General features: G+C 37.9%; 1 protein-coding gene across 2 annotated transcripts in view; it reads right to left on the reverse strand.

Moving 5' to 3' along the window:
• Positions 1-8,825: 8,825 nt before the first annotated feature.
• The window catches only part of TAF7 (TBP-associated factor 7), a 35,969-nt gene continuing 28,543 nt past the window's right edge, over positions 8,826-16,251 (reverse strand). Inside the window, exons 4-6 of one of the 2 annotated variants that reach the window (XR_015690248.1) lie at positions 9,638-9,709; positions 9,252-9,507; positions 8,826-9,054 (exon numbers count right to left, since the gene is read on the reverse strand). Coding sequence is in view for 1 of the 2 variants with exons in the window: in XM_087674476.1 (XP_087530602.1) it covers positions 9,355-9,507; positions 9,638-9,709 (225 nt within the window). In the remaining variant the exon portion in view is untranslated. Of the gene's footprint in view, positions 9,508-9,637; positions 9,710-16,251 lie in introns of both variants that reach the window. The other variant, XM_087674476.1, reaches the window with a different exon arrangement.

A 16,251-nucleotide genomic window follows, 5' to 3' on the forward strand; every position in this document is an offset into this window, starting at 1 on the left:
CCACTTACATGGCAATGCATTTTTTCCCTTAGGCAAAGAGACTAGCTCCCATATAGCATTCTTTTCCAAAGCATCTCTAACTGCATAGCCTTCTTCTATTTATGATGACTGTCATTCTTGGTCCTATGATCTACATAACAAGAAGGCTCACCATAATCCGTGACCATGACATATTCTAGAGATGGAGTGTATCTATCTAGTGGTGTAGAAACCCTCATAGACTTGCATAAAACTAGCTCAATAGGAGCCTCTAGTGTCCTACATGTCTATCCTATAAGGTAGGAGGTTGTCGACCATCTTATGGTACTTCCATCTCAACATGTAAGCACTCCAAGCCTTTCATCATGTGGAATATGTTGTATAATCTACTCATGTGTTGGCTACCCATCCCCTTGAAATACCACTTTTGCAGCGGACCTCAAACGGTTTCATTAAAGATGACATCATGGTTGTGTATCAGTTTCTTTTATTCAAGATCTCACATTGCTAGAACCTATGCATTTACCATAAATAATATGTTTATTGAAACCAAAACCCATGTATTTATTAAAGTGATAGCCCATTTTACTTGACTCTCCAAAGCCAAGAAAAACACATTTCTTAGACTTAAGGATCAAGCTTACTCCACTTGTCCCTAGGCATATACATAAATGCCTCACAGCCAAAAATACGGAAGTGATCATAACTAAGTCTCTTGCCTAACCATTATTCCTCTAGTATGTTGCCATTCAATGGCAACATACACTACTAGGAGACCTATTGATCAAATACAATGCTATCTTTATAGCTTTAGCCCAAAATTTATTAGTGAGACCAACATTAGAGATCATACTATAGACCCTTCCTCGAATGGTCCTATTCATTTTCTTAACCACACCATTTTGAGGAGGATTCTCAAGAGCTATCAACTCTCTCTTCATAGCATGGCTTGTACAAAAGTTTGTAAAGACTTTTTTTACATGAGGTATAATCTCCACCATTATCAATCCTCAAGCACTTAAGCTTCTTGCTTGATTAGTTCTCTACCAATAGCAATAATTTTTAAAATGCATTCAACACATCACTCTTCTTACAAAGAGGATAAGCGCAAATCTTCCTTGTGGCATCATCTATAAAGGTGACGAAGTACAATGCTCCACCCAATGAACCATGGGTATTGGCCTACAAAAATCACTATGAATCAAATCAAGACATTTTTATCTTGCTTTCCATAGAGACAATGCTCACAAAAGCCAAGATTAGAAAAAATTAGACAAGGGAATATAGTATAAACGACACAAAGCTTTCATTCTAGTGAGTGACAGATGTCTTGAACGATGATTGCATAAAGATATAGATGGATATTTAGAGACAACTACAACATGGTCTTTAACACCAAAACATGCAAAGCATACAAAGTATCATATTTTGGCCCTTTGATCACAATAAGAAATACCTTGCAAATCTTCCACACATGATTACCAAAGATCACTCTATAACCACAATCATGAAGTTGTCTTGTCCTGATCAAACTTTTTATCAAGTGTGAAACATGATGCCGTACATTCCATAAAACAAAAGAAGAACCATTTGGCAATGACAAGTGTACATTCCCAATGCCAACAATGATGCATGCATAGTTATTACCAAGACATGTGAATTATCTCTTTCCAACATCATAAGTAAAGAACCTCTATGTTGAGTAACATGACATGATACTCCATAATCCATAAGTCAATGCCAAGACATACCATTATCCATGGCAACCAAGAATGCATCACCGAAAGAGGATACAAATAAGACATCACCATCATCACTACCACATCCATTAATCTCCTCAATCTTTACCTGACTTTTCCCTTTGCTAGCATCCTCCTTTTCCTTCTTTCCTTTTTACTTCTTCTTCCAAATGGGCGTGAATTTACTCATGGGAATCCCAAAAGCATCCCAACTCTCAAGAAAGGTGACTAACAAGAATGTGCCCTTCATTGAATTATAAAAGACGATCTTTTGAGATAGCAGTTTGTTGAAAATGGTTTGGAACTCATTGAGCTAATCAAACATTGAAGCCCCATCCTCCATGCAGAGATAATGAGTTTTTAAAGCGAGTAAACTTGTGACATTGCACTTTTTTTTTCATATAGATCACAAAGCTTTTTCCATACACCATATGTACCAAACATGTCTTTTACATTAAAGTACATGAACTTTGAGAGTAACAATATGATCATAGAGTGTGCTAGCTCATCTGATTCTTCCCATACATTTATATCCATGTCCTCTGGCTTAATCCCACTATATTTGATTGGCTTTACATGCTTCTTCTGGACCAATACATTGTATGTTTGCTCTTTCAAATATGAAAAGTTCCTACCAGCAAGCTTTTCAACATTGAACAATGTATTATTTGAACTTAATGAAGGAGCCATAATGACAAAAGTATGTCTACATACCAAAAACTGTGAGGAATACCCAACTACAAGCTCAAAATAGACCAATTGGCTACAAACATAGTGCCATGTAAAGCCAATCAATGGCTATCCAAATATCAAATTAGCATAACACTTATGCACAAATGATATTTCAACATTCCCAAAGAAATAGGAAATTTTTACAAGCTTTTCCAAGTATTGTGGCTATCTTTTGAGCATAAAACAACCACTTGAGGTTAAGTACATGCAAATTGTCTTCAAAAATTCATTTTACCATGTATAATATCTACAAAGTGAGCATAAAACAATATGCTAAATTTCTCAACTCAATCGATCCATAGAAATCTGCATGCCATCCCAAGCCAAGAGTAGTCTAGTAGCCTACGAGTGTGAGCTACTGTCCAAAAGTGTTGTCAAAATGAGAATTGTTCTATTTTTCTATATAGAGAACTAAAAACTACACAAAATCAACTTTGCAATTGGTCAAATCAGTAACTCTGGTCACACTCTTTATTTTGATCCATAAAACATCGCAATCTGATATTGTATATAAAATTTATGGCCAAAATATGAAAGTGCCGTCAAGCTATCGTAGTTGTCCATAACTTCTACAACAACATGCTTTCTATCCACTCAAAGTGGATGGAATGGCTCCAAACTAAATGCTTGAACAATATTTCTACTTTCTCCTCTCTTGTACATAATTTCAGAGAAGAAAATGGAAGAGAAAATTAATTTCCCTTCTCCTGAAAAGCTTACATTGTGCCTAATCTCTTTGAGCATCCAAACCTATTTTCAAGCATCCAAATGTACGCTAGTTTGCATCACTTCTAGCCACTAATGGCTACCCAAATCAATACCAAAATGGGCTATTCTAGCTCCAAATCGAGTTTACATCTCAAGCACTTGGTCGACTCAGATTAGATCCCCGTGATGAGAATACTACATGGCTATTGGTCATTGGCCTTTACCCCAACACAAACTTCATGTCAAATTAATTTTTTTGCCAAAAAAAAAAAGGAATGTGACTATACAATGTTTTTCCAACCAATAAAAGAGCTAGGATGGAACCCATTTTCTCTTGCTTTTAGATGAGAAACTTTAGCTGGTTTCATAAAGATAAATGAAAATGTTGACCAAGATTTCAAAGATTTTAGACCTAGAAAGAGAGCTTAACTTGAACGTTTAGAATGAAGACATGTGTTTAATGATAAATCCTAAAAGAAATTTTCTCTATGATCAATAAATCTATAACTCTCATTGTTCTTGTTGTTTCAAGCTATAAATAGTCTCAATCTAATATTTGATACAAAATTTATGACCAAAATATTGAAGTGCTATCAAACTACCATGGCTAGCCACACTTCTATAGGATGCTCTATATTCACTCAAAATGAATAAGATGGCTCCCAAAGTGAATGCTTGAAAGATATTATCACTTTCTTCTTCATTGCACAATATTTTTCAGAGGAGAAAAGTAGGAGAGAATGCTAATTCCTCTTCTCTTAGAAAGCTTCAATGCTACTCAATCTCTATGAGTATCCAAAACCAAGCTATTTGACTTGAAAACCAACCACCAATGGCTGCCCAAATATTCTCTAAAATGGGCTAATATAACTCCCAAATTGAGCATCACTGGTTCTCTAATCTGAGCCTCAATGGTTCCCAATCTAATGTACCTATTTAGAGCTCAAAAGAGAGAATAGCACCTCTATGAAGATGCAAACAACAAGCAAAAATATCATAGCAGAAACTTGAATCCTCTATCCTCACGATGAAGCTTTACTCCTTATGCTCCTCATTCCAAGTATGAGCCTCCATGAACATTGCTCTAGTACTATTTGAGAGGGAAGCAATGGTGGAATATGAGGTAGAAGCTATGGATGAGTGCAAGAGGATGAGAGAGATAGAGAGCACACAAGAGGGCTTTGTGGGTACAATCAACAATATCCTTATTCTTAGATATCTTCACTTACATATGAATGTGTATTAATATAAGAGATACCCACACATGTTGCTAGCCATTAGTATTTACCCCAACATCACCTTGTTTGTATTTTAGCTTAACAATTGATTTTGTGTAGTTTTGGTCCTCTATTTTACGCAAAACAGAATTGTTTTGGTTTGGACAACAGTTTTACATAGTAAATCAAAATTTGTTTACAGATGGATTCCCTAACTATTTGAGGTAATTGAGGTCCTATTTTGAAGCTTATATAGCATGGAATAAGTAGATCAAGTATCATTCTACCTTTATTATCCAATTTGAGACTTTTGTGAATGCATAAATAAGCAATATCATTTATAGGATATATGCAACAGACACTATTAGCTCTTGTTGAGAAGGTTACAAATGGTGATGCTTTGGATGTTGTGATGTATGTGCAATAATAAAACAAGTGGAATCTCATGTGCTTATTGGTATGCATTTGTTTTAGTTTTGCACTATTGATGCTATTTTAACCATGTTTGGCTTTAGTGGACACGTAAATTTCAATCTAGTCTCTTTTGACATTAAACTAAGCATACTTTGGTATTTTGGTGTGTGAGACATATTACAACCATTATGACTTCTTCATCCACTTTTCAAAATGTATTATTTATTTTTAAAAATTGGATGGCACCAATTTTTCTTACTAGAAAGCACATCTACATTGTATTGATTTAGAAGAAGCATGTAAAATGAATTAAATGCAAAGATATTAAGCATGATGGCATGGATATTTATGTATGGGAAGAAATGGATAAGTTTTCATATTCAATTATCATCCTAACACTCTCAAAGTCTATGTATTTTAATGTAAAAGACATCAAAGGTGGTATGTTTGGTATATGGAAAGAGCTTGGTAATGCAACTTCACAAGTTTATTGGTTGAAACAACACATTGATCTCCACATGGAGGTGGGGGCTTTTATATCCAACCATCTCAATAAGTTCAATACTATTTTCAACTAGTTCATATATTAGAGGATCGCCTTCAATGACTCGATTAAGGCTATGTTTTTTTGTTGGCCACCTTGCTTGAGAGTTGGAACACTTTTAGAACAGCCATTAGTCACTTTGCACCTATAGGCGGTCTTACCAGTACTAATGTTGAGAGCAATTTGCTCACTAAGGAGATGAATAAAAAGAACAATGCAATGTCAAAGAGCTATAGTATACTCATTGTGTGATGAAGATCAAATGCCAAGGAAACTTGTCTGAGAGGCAAGTCAAGTAGTAAGTCATGTAGTAAGAAGAATGTGGAATGCATCTTTTGTAATAAGAAATGATATATAAAGAATGGTTGCTTTACAAGTGGGAAAACAAGAAAAACGGCAAAAAGAAAAACAAAGAGGATGGCAAAAAAGGTAGAGGAGAGCAAGGAAAAAAGAAAGGACATTAATGCATGTAACACTAATGATGGAGAGATGTTTTGTATGTATCCTCTTTTGGTAATGCATTCTTAGTTACCATGGATAGTTGTATGTCACAAAATTGGCTTTTGGATTCTAGAGCATAATTCCATATAACTCCACATAAAGAGCAGTTTACCATTCATGATGCTAGAAAATGAGGATGTATTCGTCTTGGTAATAACTATGCATGTAGCATTATTGGTATTGGGGATATACCTTTGTCACTTCCTAATGGATCTTTCTTTGTCTTACAGAATGTGTGGCATATTCCAGACTTGACTAAGATTCTAAATAGTACAAGACATCTTGACGACTATGGTTACATGGTGATCTTTAGAGATCACATATGGAAAATTAGGAAAATGCCTCTTGTTGTTGCCAAAGGACCTAAATCTAGTACTTTGCATCCTTTACATGTTTCCAAGGTTAAAGACTATATTATAGCTATCACTAAACATCCATCAATTTCTTTATGGTGTCATTATTTGGGATACATGTTAGTTTTACTAGAATGAAATCTTTATGCCATTTGAATTGTCTTCCATATTTGAACTTCCCTAATCTTAGTTTTTGTGAGCATTGTCTTTTGGTAAACAAAGTAAGTTGTCTCATAAGAGGGTTGGTGCTGAAAAGTTCAATCCTATCCTCTTTGTAAGAAGAGTGATGTACTTGATGCTTTTGAAATTTACTTTGCATATGTTGACAATTAGTCAAATAGAAAACTCAAGTACTTGAGGACTAACCATGGTAGTGAATACACCTTACATGTGTTCAATAACTTGTTTGATAATTGTGGTATAAAGAGAGATTTGATGGCTCCAGAGAATCCTACTTAAAATGGTGTGGTTGAGAATATGAATAGGACTATTCAAGGGTCTATAGTATGCTCTCTAATCCTAGTCTCACTAATAGGCTTTAGCCTAAAGCTATAATGACAATAGTTTGTTTGATCAACAAGTATCTTAGCAAGCCATTGGGTGGAAAATTTCCACTCAACTTATGGTCTAGAAAGAGGCCTAATTATGATCACTTATGTGTCTTTGGCTATGAGACATTTATGCATGTACTTAGGGAAGAGTGGAGTAAGCTTGATCCTAAGTCTACAAATATATACATTTCTTGTATAATGGTCACTATTAAAATCCTAGTACATGACTCCACATGTTGCCATCTCAATCTTATATATGTCATAAACAAAAACACCACTTTCTAAACATCATGCAATAAGCTAGCAAGCAAAGCAAGAAGACAAAGACCCTTACAAAAAAGGTAAGCCTCTTGGCTTAAGTGGATTCCAAACAAATTCCTCTCATTTACCCCTTCTACATTGTTGAAGTGAATCATGTATGGTTGATACTCTCCGTCTAAATAGGAATGGAATTTTTATGTTGATTTGATAAAAAGATGACAATGACACTCTAAATGAAAATCGTTTAAACTCTACCTAGGAGACTAACGTTCCAAGTTGGTCAATAGGCTAGGAAGAATTTTTCAAAGGTTGATTTATCTTGTATGCCATCATCATGTGGAAAGGGGTTGGACATGCCAAAAGACTTAGCAAGACTTCATATTCTTTGTTCTTCTTTGGTAAGGCCTACGATAAGCTAAATTAGGATTTCCTATTGCAATCCCTTCAATACATAAGTTTGTAAACACGTTTCACAAAGTTTGTAAACATCTTTGGAGGAAAATATTTTCTTTGGTTGCTATCGATACTCTTGCTTGGATAGTTAAAGTAAGAATTTCAAAGGTGACCTACAAGGAATCACTTTGGCAATGGCAAAAGGATATGGCTCTTAACCTCTTTTATTGATAAATGAATAGTGCAACCCATAGCAATGGGAAATTTGCCATGTCCTTTTGAGCTATCTAAATGGTTTTTGCCTTGCCTTAATATTTTTAATTAACCATAAGAAGACTTATGTCATAGTCCCTCGATTACTAGGTTGGTGAAGAAGGAAAGATTTTCAGCCTTTTGGAATTCCTATGCTTTCAAGCACGTTATTCTCCCCAATACTATTAGCTCTCTCCAATTGTAGAGAACCTCCAAAGGTAGTTTGTCTCTTTATAGAAACTTCCTTTAGAGTAGTGATGCAACAAGGGTTAAAATCCCCAAAATTGCCTAAGAGATTGCAAGCTCCCAAAGGAAAAAGGGAGGCTAAACCTTCCTTGCATTCAAAATTTTACTAATTTAAATAGCTACAAGTTGGGCATCCAAATGCTTCTTATCCCCAACATCTAGTATATTCTTCCTTGGACCCATTTGGCTCTATTTGGATTGGCAATTCAACCTCCATGCCAATTTCTAGAGGCTTTCAAAAATGCATAAAGATTGCTATGGAAACCTATGGGAGCATAGTGCCATGAAGATTTGATGAGAGTTACTTCTTAGATTCTACTCTAAGTTCTCCATAGTTTAGCACAAGATCTTCATCTATGCATTTGGCCTCAAGCATGTCATCTACTATAGGGTGAATGGAACATCCTTTTTAAGGAGAAAACTAGTTGTTGCCCCTACTAGACCTATCCAACTCCTCATATAAATTTAGAAGCTTAATAAAAGGTGGATTCATCCTTGGAATAGTACCATTTAATCCAGGGTGTCCAATCTCCTTATCAATGTGGAACATTCTCCTCAAATACCTTTGGAGTAATGGTAGTCCTTTCAGTTGGGAGTCAAGAATGAGATGTAATCTAGATCTAAGAAAGAACCTGAAACCTTTACCCTTATTTTATTGAGTACTAATAAGTTCTACACTACTTTATACATGATATATGTGCTATTCATTTCTGGCATAATTGGTTAAGATTCTATTGAAAGTTGGTGAGTTGATGCTTTTGAATATTTTATTGCTGTGGCAGTTATTGTTTGGGACCCTGCTCTTCCGCAATTTCTGGCAATAAATTCTTATTGTGTTATGGAAGAATATTCAGACCAAAATGTAAGAAAGCCATGTGACACATACAACCAACAATAAAAACAACTGAAAGCTATATGTAGTAGAAAGACTCCACAATAGAAACAAAGAGGATTTGTTGAAGCTCAATCCTGGGTTACAATTTTTAAATAACTTACAGATATCATCAAAGATTATCATAAGGTGATGATTTGAGTGGTGCTAAAAGAGGAGGCACCTTCCTTTTCACCTCAAGGAAGAAATAGACACATATCTCTGAGAAGATGCTTCTCGAGTAACATTTTTCCAAAAGGAAAGACAACCTGTTTCCCCACAAGGCTACTTTCCTGTCAATCCATACCTTTTAATCATGAGAAACAAAGACAACAAACTACATATGATTGTGAAGTATGACACTAATACAGGTAAGTGCAATTGAGTACAACCCAATGCTGTTTACAGGATCAACCAGTACATTTTACTTCAGCCAACTCATGAAAATTTACTCATCTTTTTACAGGGAACCTCCAGTACACTGACGCACCTTAAATGGCCCAAGGCTGTCTGATAGTTTCCTTTCTTGTTGAATAAGCTTGATCATGTGTACATTCTTTAAAGACTGTTAAAAGTGAGTCAATATGTCACTGTCACTCATAATCATCAGAATCACTCTTGTCATGCTGAGTACTAGGACCTTCAACAGCAGACTTGCTGGGACCAGCAACTGCAGCCTCCTTTGCAGCTGGCTCAAGCGGTTCCTCTTCATCATCAGCATCTTCCTCTTGTTCCACAACTTCGACATGTGCTAAAATAATTAAGGATTATTTAACAAATTTTAGCATTGCCCATGATGTATTCTATAACATGATGGTAAAAAGTCAGAGAACAAAACAACTACAAAGCAAAACTAACGATAAAAGATTCAAGGATATCAACATCTTGTGCTGTTCCTCCTGCCAAGATGTTCACCAAATCATTTTCGACTTGTTGGACCAATTCAGGCTGCAAAAATTGCACATAGATATTAGTTTCTACTGCTGTGTCAGCTCATGCCTTCACTTCATTCTATGTGTGATGACTTCCCATTCTCTAGTTGTTTCTTTTTGGTCAATCGTAACTTAGTTATGAGGGCCGGAAATTTTCAGCAAGTGTTTGGTTTTAGCATGGTTGAACAGCAGTGGTCCATGTTGTTCTGACTATGATGCCTTTTGGGAAACTCTGCTGTAGCATGCTTTGCTTTGGCACACTGCAATGCAATCAAGGACAATTGCAAGGATTTCAACGGGGTGGTCTATCACGAGGTGAAATTTTAATGCTTTGCTTAGCATTTGACTAAAAGTTAATCAAATGTGCAAATGTCACTTACACATGTGAGATGCAAGTTAATTATTTTGCAATATGGGATCCAAGGCCCTAAGATATTAGTTGGTGCCAAAGATGAAAGTTGTAATAAGTGATGCCTGACAAATACTAGGTGTTATCTGGTGTCAAAAATTAGCCTAGAATATTTAATTAGCCATTAGTGTCAATAACACTAGGGAATTGGTATTAATTAATTAATTAATGCCAATTCTAGGTGATTGAGTGCTCAAGATCACTTGCTAATAAATTGGCCTAGCCATTTTTTTTAAAAAAAAGCCATAAACAGTTATTAAATTATTTTTCAAAATTAATATTTTGAAAATTAACTTAATAAAGCTAGATAATGTTGGAAATTGTTTTGGAAAACTACTGCCTCTTGGCAAAACTTGCCTATGCAAGTGGGAAAAACGTTTTTGAGGCTTTTCAAGAGACCCTCTAGGAGCTGGAGACATGCCAAAAAGATACTACAATAGTAGGTGACAACAATTTGAGGGTTGTTTCGGCCAAGCAACATCATATTTGGGGTGTTCCATCAATGGAGACAGCCTTCATGGCTATCTAGACAGGGCAATAGGTGATTTCTTCCATCTTCTCCGAGTGGAAGTCAGAATTTCTCTCTCATCCTCCAACCTATTCTCATTCTTCCTCAACAATTTCCAGCAAAATCAACCATTAGAGAATATGGAGATTTTGATTAATCTCTTTTGTAAACCCTAATTTACAGCAAAAATTAGGGTTTGGCAGCCACCTAAAGAAGCATACTAAAAAATTCGAGGCCTAGAGACTTGAATTTCAATCACTAAAGCTGGGGCAATTTCAGAAGATTCGAGTGGCCATTCAACCAGCAAACATTTAAGGAAAATTTTGTTACCCAAGGAGCACAATTTAAGGCCAATCCCCGAGTAAACCAAGGGGCAAATTGGTTTGGAGGCTCATTGGTCATTATGATAGCAAGAGGCAATTGGAGAGTAAAAGAGATTCAGAGAATCTCATTGTATTTCATCCCGATTGAAATTCAAGATAGAAAAGTACTGCAAGGGGTGCTAGTTTTGGGGCCAACGGGTTCTCTACCACCTTATCTGAGAAGGAAGGTTGATTTCAGATTGACTCCACAGATTAAAACCTAGAGGTTAGGAGGAGGGAGAAGCTACCTTGGGGAATGATGGATTTTTCTTTCTTTGTTCTTTACTTTGTGCCATTTTTTTGTTGTCGGTTCCTCCTTTTCTTTTTGGTTTTGTTTTTTGGGTTGGAATAGGAAGATGTGTGTACACCATAGTTGCCTCCGTACATTGTACAGAATAGTTCATATGGTACGATCCGTACGGTACGATTTCGTACATTAAAACATGCTTGTTTGGGCCACCTGGCCTGCACATCCTCATTCCGTGTTTCCTGCGCCCTCGCGTCCCGCATTTCCCGTGTTTCGTGCACTATTGCGCTTTTTGGGGGGGTGGAAAGCCTTGGATACCTCACCCCACCCCCTTTTCCGAATTCCACTCATGCAAAAGATGCTCCTCTTTGGATTCCTTCCAGCTTGCAACCCTCTCTTTGGATTCCTTCTCTCTTTGACTGTTTGAACTTTGAACTTTGACCCTTCTCTCATCTACAAAAGGTACTCCTCTCCTCCAAGGCTCCATGCTTCCACACCAATTCATCAAGCACTTACAAGTTACCATTCTCATCTTCCTCTCTTGGATCTTGATTCTTGAATGAACTCGTGATTTGTCATTCTCGAATCTCACCTCCCATCCCCTCTTCCCCGCACCCTACTGAAGCATTTGCCATTCTCAAATCTCATCTCCCATCCCCTCTATCCCGCACCCTATCAAAGCATTTACCATTCTCATCTTCCATTCCCTCTCTCTCACTCTTGCTCTTTCAACTTTACCCCAACCCTCGAGCCTCCCTCCCTTTCAACTTTCAAGACTCAAGTTTCAAGAGTCAAGACTCAAGCATCTCTCTCTCTCTCTCTCTCTCTCTCTCTCTCTCTCTCTCTCTCTCTCTGTGGCCTCTTTATTCGTCATCAGCACCATGACTCGTGAGAAGCACAAGGCCTTCAATTTGCATGTGATCCATGTGGAGAGGGACACAAAAAAGTCCAACTCCCACCATTGGATATGCAAGTATTGCGGGAAGCGCTATACAAGTGGTGCAACTCAGCTTCTCCAATATCTTTCCAAGACGAAGTGGCTTATCGGCACTGTAAACGCCCCAAACAACATAGTATGCTTAACAATTATGATATTCACTTGTTTTCGAGATTTAATATAAAAGAGAATGAACACTTAAAGCTGAAAATGAAAATTACTCACAAAATTACAGCCATGAAAATGTAAAAGTAATGGAGACAAGATTGAGGGTTGAAGATGGGCAAACCCCCCCCCCCCCGAAGGAATGTATTTCTGCTCAACCCAAGTCCCTTAGGGAAAAGCTCAGTTACAATCAACCTGAGAGTGAGGAGAAGTAATTCTCACTCTCACAAGATCATGCAAAGATGTACAAACACACATGCATTATCTATTATGCAATGATAAGAACTGATTTCTTTACAGTATGAGAGAAGAAAGAGGGGAAATCAACATTTCTCCATTGTCGATCAGCAGTACATAGATAGGGCTTGCTTCTTGTTGCTAAAATGGAAGAAAGAGCTTGAGAAGGAGGTGCTGTAATGAATTTATAGGCTTGTTGTCCTGAAAAACAGCAGTGATAGAAGAGGGAATATGGAGGAATTTGATAATGGAGAAGTGGGGGATGATTGACTATCTGTGGGTGCTGTACATGAGTTTACAGCAAAGAAAAATGATGCTGAATGAAGAAAAACGAGCTCTTATTTATAGGAGAGGGAAGAGCTAGTACAAAAGGGGAAAGTGGAGTAGCACAAGACAAGTGTCCAGCCACATGTCATGAGATGTGACAAGTGTCTTGACACTTGTTTCTTCTCTATGGCCTTCCTTTTTGGGCTGAATACTGTCAAGAATAGAAACACCCAAATTTAGTAAGCACAGTCAGAGTACAGAATTTACTATTTTTAGAATGACATTCCTATTTTTTAGGACTAGCATTTTTAGACTAATTCGAGGCTCCTAAAATTTAGGAACCCCCCCAATATGGGTATCATATGAAAGCTTTTTCCGTGTACATCGCAAAAACGGTATCAAAATCTTCATGTGACTTTCCTATGCAAAGAAATGTGCATTTCAAGCTTTCAGCCCACACATGCACATTGTATAAGCATTTCATGATCATGCCATCTTGTTGATTGTAACTGTCTGTTCTGGCGGATCTAGCCCACACTTCAAGGCATCAATCCTTTCTGTGTGCAAGTCTAACCTTGATATGCGTGAGTTCTGGTCACAGGCGCCCAATCGGCCCATATAGGTGGAAGTGTGAACTATCTTTTCTCTAACCCATCACGTGGGTCCACCATAACATGTGACCACTCATCAGTGGCCAGCTCCAATGCACTTTTCTTTATATCTAATTAGTGCAAAGGAAACAAATTTAATAAATCATTATATAAACAAATTAATGAAAAAGGATACAAATTCTGTTTCTATAGAGTTGTGACAGGCACCAACTCTATGCCTACTAACGAGGAAGCATCCAATGTGGGTGTATCTTCCGATGCGGGAGAGGCCTCTACCATTGGTGGTGGGGGCTCCACATCCGCATCCGGTTCCGGTAAAAGACAAAGAGTGGAGGCTCATGCAGTGCTGAAGAGACAATCGTCTCATATTGGTCTCATGTCCACTCAGCACTTACTTTTTGCAAGCCATAGATACCGGCAAGAGGGGGAGAAAAACGACGAGCGCATTCATCTACCACCACATTCGACAAGCTATCATTGAGGTATACATTACAATTTGCGTTTTAAATTTGGTTCACTTTGTTTCATTATGATAATATCATGATTCATAATTGAAATTTGATTTATACATAACTTGTAATTTGTAAATTGTAGTTGTAGGTGGGCCCCTCAAATGTGGTGCAAGTTGTTACCAACAATGCATCCAATTGTCGGTGCATGGGCCATTTGCTTGAGGCCGAGTTCCCTACGATTGTGTGGACTCCGTGTGCAAGTCATTGTTTGAACTTGCTCATGGAGGACATTGGGAAGCTCAAGTGGATGAAGAGGGTGGTCCGCAAAGCTACATCAATTATCACATTCTTCACGGTAAAGGTAAAGGTGCTTGCGATGTATCGTGAGCATAGCACACTGGAGTTGAAGAAGCCTTCTTCAACTCGCTTTGCTTACATGTGGTTATTGTTGGAGCGCCTTTATGAGGTGCAATCCATCTTGCCCCAGACAATGGTGTCCACTCTATGGAATGAGTGGGATGAGCATGAGATAGAGGAGGCCAAAGCCATGCAGCACTTGTGCCTTAATGAGCATTTTTGGCAAAAAGTCCGTGTCGTTGTCATTGTCGTGACTCCCTTTTATAGGGTGTTACGTATGAGTGATTGCGAGGGGTTTACCACGGGCCTTCTCGTTCACTTCTTTAAAGCGGCATTGGCGGAGGCACGTGCTTGTACAGTGATCACAGAGACACAATGTGCACATGTTTTAGAGATAGCAGAGAGGAGATGGGCGTGGATGCATAAGTCCATCCATGGTTTTGTTGCATTGGTACATCCGGCCTACAAGTCACTGACGGTCATGGATGATAGAGAGTTCCATTCAGACTAGCTTGCTTATTTGACTCGTGTGATCCCTGTTGATGACCACAATGCAATGCTAGAGGAGCTAGGATGCTATGCAGATCAAAGAGGGCATGTGGCTTTTGCTTCTCCCACTTCTTGGAGGAGAGAGTTACTTGTAAAACCTTTATTTTGGTGGCAAAACTTTGGAAATGCACTAGAGACCTTCAGCCCTTAGCCATGAGGGTCCTTGCCCAGGATTGCTCTTCGGGTACATGTGAGAGAAACCGGAGTGCCTATTCTCTCATTCACACAAAGATTCGCAATCGGCTTAGCACACGACAATTAGAGTGGCTAGTCTATTGCCGCACTAACTTACGTATAATAAGGGCTATGATGAGCATGGGTAGTCTGAAGCATGTAAAGTTTAAACACTTAATCATAACATTTAAAATTTGTTGTTTTAACTTTTAAACTTTGAACTTTGAAGTTTAAACTTTATACTTTACAATTTAGACTTTAGCATGTATAATGATCAATCTTACATGCATCACTGCATTATGTAGGTGAATGTTGATACATTCAAGTTAACGGGCGACACTCTTCTGAGTATACACAAGGAGGTGGACGAGGAGGAGATGATTTTTACAGAGCTCTATAGAGGGCTTATAGCAGCAGATACTCATGACGCTTGCAATCAGCGTGCTCGTGGGCGAGGAGTTCGAGTAGGTGGTAGTAGGGACATGGTCATTCGACGCCCTCCATCATCGAGGAGGGGTGGTTCGAGTGGCTTGCAGACATATGTAAGGCAAGGCACTAGGAGCTCACATTCTATGCCTCATGATGACATCCGCCCCTTACCTACACAGTTGCCACCTAGGAAGCCATCATTTGATGATGATGGTAACCTCATCAGTGAGCATGAGTATGAGTATGTCTCATCATCAGATGCCGAGAAGTCATCTTCAAACTCTCTTGATGAGCACTCAGATGGTTCTGATGATGATGATGTCTCATCATAGATTCATCATTCATATGACATAGGTCTCTCTTTTTTTTTGTATCAGATATACTAGACTGTAGTTGTATCGCATGTTTTGCGTAGCCCATGCAACCGCGACGGTCACCCTCGGGTATTCATCTTATTTTGTAATGAACTGGCTATTTTCACTTTAAACATGTATTCTATGATCTATCATTTAATGATTTATAGTTTTTAAAAAATCATTTTATTTTTTTTTCGTACTAATATCGTACCGTACCTTATAAAATCATAAGATACCAATTAGTACCGTATTTTATCGTACCGTACCGTATCGTACATTTCATACATGACAACTATGGATTCCCCACCAAACTATTGAAGTGGCCCCTCATAAGAGCTCGAACTAGGAGCAGAGATCACTCTCTGTCAAACACCCCATCATGAACCTAGTAGTCAATCTCAACTCCAAGATTTGAAGCCGCCAAACTTTGTCGATCTCAGCTCTAGGATCCACCTCATCATATAAATGTATTGCAAGCATCAACATGCCTAATTGCTG

This window comes from Lygodium microphyllum, chromosome 3 (assembly GCF_053477565.2).
Source record: "Lygodium microphyllum isolate KBCC chromosome 3, Lygodium_microphyllum_v1.1.10, whole genome shotgun sequence".
In the NCBI taxonomy this organism is placed as follows: domain Eukaryota; kingdom Viridiplantae; phylum Streptophyta; class Polypodiopsida; order Schizaeales; family Lygodiaceae; genus Lygodium; species Lygodium microphyllum.